Source organism: Papaver somniferum, chromosome 6 (assembly GCF_003573695.1).
Source record: "Papaver somniferum cultivar HN1 chromosome 6, ASM357369v1, whole genome shotgun sequence".
Lineage (NCBI taxonomy): Eukaryota > Viridiplantae > Streptophyta > Magnoliopsida > Ranunculales > Papaveraceae > Papaver > Papaver somniferum.
This window is the reverse complement of record NC_039363.1, coordinates 109,240,236-109,248,627: the sequence shown is the minus strand read 5'-3', so window position 1 is coordinate 109,248,627 and position 8,392 is coordinate 109,240,236. Positions and strand designations below refer to the sequence as shown.

The 8,392-nt window shown below is 34.7% G+C and overlaps 2 protein-coding genes across 2 annotated transcripts; one reads left to right on the top strand and one right to left on the bottom strand.

Annotated features, from left to right (window-relative positions):
• Window positions 1–1,995: 1,995 nt before the first annotated feature.
• Window positions 1,996–5,784, bottom strand: LOC113286033. Its single transcript, XM_026534755.1, has 2 exons — window positions 5,347–5,784; window positions 1,996–2,305 (listed from the first exon to the last, which is right to left on the bottom strand). The coding sequence occupies exons 1-2, from the start codon at window positions 5,701–5,703 to the stop codon at window positions 2,276–2,278; spliced, it is 387 nt and encodes a 128-aa protein (XP_026390540.1). The 5' UTR covers window positions 5,704–5,784; the 3' UTR covers window positions 1,996–2,275.
• Window positions 5,785–6,709: 925 nt separating this feature from the next.
• Window positions 6,710–7,746, top strand: LOC113286032 (B3 domain-containing protein At3g18960-like). The gene is made up of 3 exons (XM_026534754.1): window positions 6,710–6,900; window positions 7,197–7,294; window positions 7,371–7,746. Exons 1-3 carry the CDS (start codon window positions 6,816–6,818, stop codon window positions 7,638–7,640), a joined length of 453 nt encoding a protein of 150 aa, XP_026390539.1. The 5' UTR covers window positions 6,710–6,815; the 3' UTR covers window positions 7,641–7,746.
• The last annotated feature ends 646 nt before the right edge of the window (window positions 7,747–8,392 follow it).

Sequence of the window (8,392 nt, the reverse complement as noted above, 5' to 3'; positions counted from 1 at the left end):
AAGAGAGCTTGATTCAGATTTTAACCACAACAGTGGAAATTCACCTGAAATAACTCTAAGAATAGAGCTTGATTCAGATTTTAACCACAACAAAGGAAATTCACCTGAAATCATATTATTAATAATTCACAAGGGCTTATACTCCTTGTACCTCTAATGCCCAAGAAGTTTAACTATTTTGGAAAAAGATTAAGCAATTGAGATATTTTTGGCGATATCCTTAGGTGATAGGAGGTGATTTTGATGAAATGAGACTTGTGCGTGAGAGGTCTTCTGGTAGAGATTCAACAAATGGTATGAGAAAGTTTAATAATTTTACATCTTGACATCAATTAGTTGATCTTCCATTGCTTGGATAACAAATCACTTAAACTAATAATCGATTTCAGAGTGTCAAGAGTCATATTGATAGAATATAACTGTCTACAACTTGGGAATGTGTTTATCCTCGAGTTACTCAACAAGCTTTGGCTCTTCCTCATTCTGGTCATACTCAAATAACCATGATATTTGAAGAGTGAATTATGATCCATTTCTTTTTCGTTTGTGAGTAGTTTTGGTTTTTATATCCCTTTTTTTTTTAAATAAACGATTTTTGGAGTTCTTTTCTTATTTCGAGTAGTGTTGGCAGTATTCTTTTTTTATAAAAGGATCCAATTGTTGAAGCCAAAGCTGGGAGCTTGGAGCAAAGAAGAGTACATAGGGATTGACGGAAAATCGAAAAAAATTGAAGTTGTTTTTGCTCTAGGAAAATATTTTGTAATGGTTTGTCTAATTCTCAATGGGACAAGAGGTTGTTGGAAAGGCAGGAATATTGTAAGTTGACAATTCTAAGAGCTGGGGGGTCGACAAGAAGATCAACAGTTACTCATATCAAGGATAATGAAAACAATAATAAATATTCCATGGACTGCTAATGACAGTAGAAAATGAGCTATATTGGTTCTATCAAGGTTCAGGAAGTGTTGACTTATAATTAAGATGAGATTAAATCGGTATTGTTTGTTTATTTCAAAATATCTCTTTAATCCGAGCATCAAAAAACCGTGTCAACAGATGCAATGCATTCTAATTATATTTCTAGTGAGGTGAGAAATTAGTTGGAAAGAAAAGTTGATGAAGGGGAGTGTTTGTAAGTTATCCAAGGTTTTGTGGCCAAATAAAGTACCAGATCCTGATGTCCTTCCCGTCATTTTTATCTATTATGGTGGGACATAATTAAAGTTGATTTTCTCAATGTGTTAAGAGAGTTGCAAGATATGGGTTGTTTAGACTGCAGACTGACAAATACATTTATTGCCCTAACTCCAATAAAGGAGATTGTTTTAGAGACTAAAGACATATAAGTTTGATCAGTTGATCCATAGAGCTTACAATATTTTATTTAAGATTTTAGGCAACAGGTGAAAACCATTTTACTTGTTATCATCTGTCAACAACGACCAACTTTTTAATAGAAGAGACGCATATTGGATGGGTTTGGTGCATCTGGTAGGAAAGGAACACGATAATATTTTTTGACGAGTTTGGCAATTATTATATAAATGTGTTTATAAGACATCTACGTTTGTTCACTTGGTTTTTGGAGGTAAATGAATATGAGTTCATTAGTGCAGTCGATGAAATGTAAAACTAGCACAATGTTTTGTTTGATCCTATTTAAGCTCCTTATAATCTACTCCCTCCGTTTCCAGAAAAGAAATATTTTCACTTTTTCAATTTGACCTATTTTTAGGTTAAAATGAAAATGTGAAAGTATTTTTTTTCCAAAAACCGAGTATTATTCTTTATTTCTTTTTGTTTTTACGGTTATTGCTCATGGTTGTATATGTCTTTTATACTCCCTCTTTTTTATCCTTTTTGATCAGTAAATTATTTTCTTTACTAATCAAAAAATAAAATACATTTTAAATTGATTTTTTTTAAATTAAAAAGCTACTATTACTTGCTTCTACGAAGCAAATGCTTTTGAGCAATACAATACTTATGTCGAGATATAATACCACTAAATTGTTAAACAAAAATCACAACGTAATGGTTCCAGTAAACATCACACCGAGACAGCTAGGAACACAATGCGGTTGTTCAATTATTTCCTTTCAAGTTACCCAGTTATGCATACAATCAAAAGCTTGCTATTTCTTGTCCAGACAATAGATAATAATAATAACACCCAAGTTCATGCTCGGAATATAAAAATAACGAAGACATGATTCTGGATTTGCTCCGGAGGACATCATCAAGTGGACCTGCGGCTAATACGGCAAAAGTAAAATTACTGTTTTTTCTCTTCTGCTTTCCTTGGCTGTAAAAAGAAAAAAGAACAAAATAAGTACAGGATTACCACTTTATTCCCAGGGTTGCTTTCCTTGCCAAACAAATTGCAAAAGAATGTACAGACTCAAAACAAAGATACTATAGAAATATGATGTTGGATGCCACCATAAGAATAGGTTCAAGATCTATCGTTACCAGACTACTGGGTAACGATAATAATTATTCTTAATGTTGAATTAGGATGAAACCCGTATTCTTAATTATGCAAATACAACTCATAATGTTAAATTCATAAGCATACACAAAGAAAGCCAATGTAAACAAAACCCCCAGTCTTTCTTTTAAAATAATGCAATTGTAATTTTTTAACACTAATGACTCGCTGCGCTGAAAAAGGAGGGAAAGAGAAACAAATTTTCAAGCAAATTACTACTGTACTGCTAGTGCTGATGAAACTCATTACCTTGTTATGTGCTTCTCGGGGACTCTCCTATGGGGACCGTGACTACTAGGTGGAGTTTTATGTGGTTACCAGTAACAATAAGGCATTTACTTAATTGACACAGATTCTGCGCTAACGATCAGTGCAGGAAAAGTAGACTAATTCAATTGACCAAATCCATAAAATAGCTAAATGGAATTGGTAAGAGATATTTATGCAAAAACTACAAGAAACAATATTAATATTAAGCTGGAGTAGACAGCCTAGCAACAGCTAGATTGAGTTTATCATGGCCCTCTTACATGTACTCCACTGACCAGTGCAGGTTCATGTACCAATATTGGCCTTGTGACCAGGGCAGAAATGTGAACAGAACAGGTGAACAGCATAACACTAATAGGCCAAGTATGATCCTATGCAAGTATTACCATTGACCATTGTGAAAATCAAGATATGTGATTCACTATATAAACCCAGTTATACTACAAGAAAACATGTCAGATGCCATCATTAAACAGATCTTGTCAATCCTGGCTGTAGGGGTAAAATTTTATGTGGTTACTTATTAGAACAGAGTGACATTTTCTATCGACACGGATTCTAGATTGGCTACAATCGTCAATGTTCCCAATAAGTGTCTCAAGAAGAGATAATAAAATGTTGACTCTGTTAATGAGAAATTCAAAGTAAGAACCACGGAAAAACCCATTAGCAACTTAATGAAACTGAAAACGAAAAACATTTTTAATGGCAAAAAGACCATTAAACAAATAAGAGATTGTAAATGCATTGATAAGATGAAAAAGTAACTAGCAAATGGCATGAATCCCTTTGTCATTTATGGACGCTTCGCTCCATAACAAAAAGAATGTTTAACAAAACCCTTCCAAAAGTTAAAAAAACGTAAAGGAATTGGAAAGAGACACGGGAACGATTTTTAGTGAAGGAATGGACACATGATCTCTCAATGGTACGATATCACAACTGTAAGCTTCCGGGTCAAAAATATTAGATGGAATCATCAACATTGAAAGTTTTATACATAATATATACTCCATTAATACTGCTAGTCTAATGATTATGTATTTAAGGTTCCCACTTGGTGCTTTATACTACTCTGTGATACAAGATTGAAGATGTATAGGGGGGACATGAACAAAATCCAAGAAGGTCCAAAATAAGAACACTTTCCATTAACCGGAAAATATTTTCCACAGAATCGTGTATATCCTTCAGTGATAACGAGTATAATAAGAGCATTTGTTGAAGAACGAATACCTGCAAACTCGCTCATTTCCCTCTGATGGAAGCTCTCTTTTAATTAGGATTTTGTATAGTGTCTTCAAGATAAGACAAAGTTCAACTGGGGCTACAGGCTTATTATCTATAGGAAGTAACAGGCTTAAACAAGACTGGCTAAGCAGCTCATAAAGGTGCTCCAACATCATAAACTCCCTAAATCATTCCCTTTCCCTTGATGCTATCACCCACATCAAGGCATAATTCTCCCTTGGCAAGCATTTTCACGTACCAAGCGTTACGACCTTCAAATAAGGTAACATAGGCATATGCAAGTAAAGGCCCAACATTCCTCTCAGGTTCTTCCGCCAAATGATGAGCTATAACTATCATCTCAGATGTACATGCACAAAGATAACTGGTTTGCTGGTAGCACTTTCATTCGTTAGTGCTGCTTTTATTCCAGCTCCAATAGCATAAACATTTTTCATACCATGAGTTCATGTGTAACAAGATCATTATTATCCCACAAAATGAAATGGAATTGCCCTAAAAAACTTGCAAGAGATTTTGTAATAGAGCTGCAAAAGCACTTCTCCAAGCACGAGCACTGATGCCAACAATTTTCAAAAAATCTGCGTCAGATTTTCCAACTAGTTTCCATAGATCATCAAATTTTGTCTCTTACCATTTCCATTGGGAACATTACCACCATTTCAGTTCATGGTGTTTGCAACTACTTGAGCACTAACCATCTTCTTCAATTTCAAAATATTCACTAACATTGTACAAACTAACACAAACACAAATCTATATACTAGAGGTTATAATCTGGGTTCTTCCAGAAAACACCATGAACTAGATGTGCTTAAAATTGCAGTTGTAATGCTATATACATTTCTGCCTGTCACTCCTATCGAATTCCCGTTGTAATGCTATCAAGATGTGCAGTTTTGCAGGTTTTAACAACCCAAGACTGTTCCTTTTATATATGTAAGTAAATCAAATTTTATTGGGTTAGCTTATTCACCAAAACCTCAAGTAATCTCAATCATTATAGATAGATTTTGATGATCCTCTCCTCTTTACTACTTCATATTCTGATTTCTTCAAAAATCAAAACAAAGGGTTTTACCCCACTCACTCAAACTGGGTTTTCGAAGAAAATTGACTATGAATTCAAGAAATTAAATACCAATTAAGAGTAAGCAAAAATTCGTCTCAAATGACCAATAAAACAAGAACTTACGAATCAAACAAGACAAATACATGATTCACACAACAGAATTAATCAAATCAGAAATATGCAACCGAAGAGTTTGACAAAATGCCTAAACAAATTTAAAGCCAAAAACAAGAAAATAAGAGAGAAAAGATAAAGAAGATACCTTAGTACCAGGGAAAGTTTGATGAAGTTCATGCTCAGGGATCATAACAGGCCAAGCCTCACCATTATCTTTAAACATCTGTTCAGTTTCAAGAGTTTGGCCTTTTTCAAGAATCATCTGTCTAATACTTTGAGCAGACCTAGTAGTAGCATCAATAACTTCTTCAATACCATTAACAAATGTAACAGTAATCTGAGGAGGTTGATCATCTGTTCTTCGTTTCACTTCAAGCTGACATCCTGGATTTGATTCCTTTGCTTTCCTCGCATTACATTGTGCTAGAAATTCCATACATGCTGCTGTTCTTGGGTCTAATGCATTGAATTCAATCCTCACTTTCGATAGAAATTTCAACATTTTCTCTCAATTTTCCCCTCTTCTCTCTGGTTTTCTCTCTGTAGACCGAGAGCTGCTAACTGAGTCCGAAACCGTGTGAGAAATGAATCACTTCTTATTGCCTGTTGGAGTTGTTTATGGGCCTTAATAAATGGATTTTAGGATTTCTAAGCCCAGGTAAGAAATTATGTTGGCACCACTTATATTACTCGAGGGCACTACTTGTTTTAGGAATGGTCTTTTGGTAAATGCGGCATGTCGCCATCTAACAGGTCAAATGCTCTGATGCACTCTTTACTCTGTATATTGGGAACATGGGAAGACTAGTATTATTTTTCAAATCCAACCAAGGTGGGAGAGTGGTCCTTTTTATTTACCCAAAGTTTTTTTGATTAAGACCATTTACCTACTCCAATTTAACCTTCTGAGCATGACCTTTCATCTACTTCTGTCAACAAACCATAAGCTTTGCTCTGCATGTAAATTCATGCATGCTATTGAAATTTCTCTTTCAAATTCTTAGCAGAGTAACACCACACTGCAACCAAAACCAAGCAAATAAAGATGCAAAGTGATGTTATAGATGGAGATGATGACTGACCATGGTCAAGTATTTTTATTAGCAAGTAGAGAGATTAAAGTAATATTAAAACTGACATTATTAGCTGTACCCTGGTTCAATATATGGAGCTGAGGTCCTCCAACTTTCTGTTTCTGAAGAAAATTAAAATCCTTCCTTAATCAGCAAACACACAAATCTAAGAAGTTGAATGCATTCATTTTATAATCTAGGGACCATAGATACTGGATGTTAACTTGAGTTCCTTAAAGAGAATATGAAGATCACAGTTAACCGTTTCTGTCCATGGACCACGCAAAAAATACATGAAAATTTATACTACCTCTCTCTCTTACAGACGCAGAGAAAGACTTGCTGCAGAATCTAGTTAGCTTACTTCCCCTCTCTCCATCTATATGTACACTACTTCTTTCTTTCTCTACTCATTTGAAATTCAAAGTACTGAAAGGAGTTTCCTGCTTAGGATTATGTTCTAACAAAAGGTCACTAGTAAAAAACATATTTCTTCTACCAAACCCCATAAACAAAAGATCTGAAAGTTCTTCAAATCAAAATGGCAATCACTCGAAATCAAAAAGCATCTACAACACCCAGAAGAAATCAGTTTAACTCTCATGGAAACTTCGCCACTTCTGCCGGTAAGTTAATAAATCCACTCTCTTACTAATACAGTGTATGGTTTTTCCTTAAGATTTGGTTTCTCTTAGTTTAGAGTAATGGACAGGCATGGAGTTCAATCAAAAGCTGATTATTGTGTTAGTTTGATTTGATGTCACCTTAATATTTATTTTGAAGTCAAGGTACTGTTAGGATCTTAGACTTAGAGAAATGAAGCTGTATGACCTCGTTAGTCTAACTCTTTTATGAGTCTTTTTACTGTTGCCCTTAATATTTCGTATCCACACTGATATTGTTAATGAAACCTGGGTCTTAGCAATTCTTCCAGATGATGATGGAACTAATGAGATCGGTCGTAGACATCCTCAATTCTTCCAGATAATGCATAATGCCATAATTCAAGATGGATATTTGGTAAGTAGTATTACTTAATAATTACTTAACTAAGTGATTTCTGTCTGTTAATTAGCTTCATCAACTTTATATGCAGATTATCCCGCCAAAGTTGGTTGCAAAACTTGGGGGTGATTTATCTCATCATGCAACCCTCAAAGTTCCAGATGGTCTAACCTGGGATGTTAAGTTGAAGAGAGACTCAAATGGCTTTCAAATTGGTCGGTTAGTCCCATTTTTAGAGTACTACTCTACACGCGCTGGACATCTTTTGCTGTTCAAATACCATGGAGATTCGCGGTTCCATGTTATAATATTGGACATAAGTGCTTGTGAAATAGAGTATCCTGTTGGGTGCAATAATTAAAATAAAGAAAAAATCAAATAAGCAAAAGTTATTGATACTTATCTCCTTTATAATGGAATTGATCGATTGACGAAATGAACGAGCTTCTCATATCTCCACAACAGCAACAAGGCAAAACTTTGGAAAAACAGAGTGAGTCACGTGTTCAACATGTTGCCTTTAAGACATTACCGCCCGGCTACACTCAAGAGTGATGCTATAGCCCTCACAGGACGGATATCTCCAGGATAAAACACCCTACTACACCTACTACTAGCATATGTAGTAGATGCTCAACTTGAGCTTGGAAACTCCGAAAAAACCATTAAGGAAAATCGTGAACTCTTAAGAAACCCTATAAAATATTTTCCCTTAGGGGTCCCTCTAAAATATAGAGCAACCCCTTTCCCATCGATTTTACAAAAGTAGTGGATTTCTTTATATAATGGAATAAAACAATTTAAGAAGTGGAAACTCCACAATGTGGGACTAATAAGTTTATATAGTTTCTTAAAACTACTAAAAATCGGAAACTCCACAAATTGGAACTAAAAAGTTTCATTCACAAAAGAAAACAATAAATTATAATTTTTTATTAAAACTTTAAAAAAATATTTTTTTATTAATCGTTTTCCAACAATCCCCCACATGAATGAAAACTCAATAAAACATGAAAACACAGATAGATCTTGGTAAATCAACATCCCAACCTCACGATCCAAACAGACTGATCGTGCAAGTGTTGAAATCATACTAGTCATTTCGACGTCCTC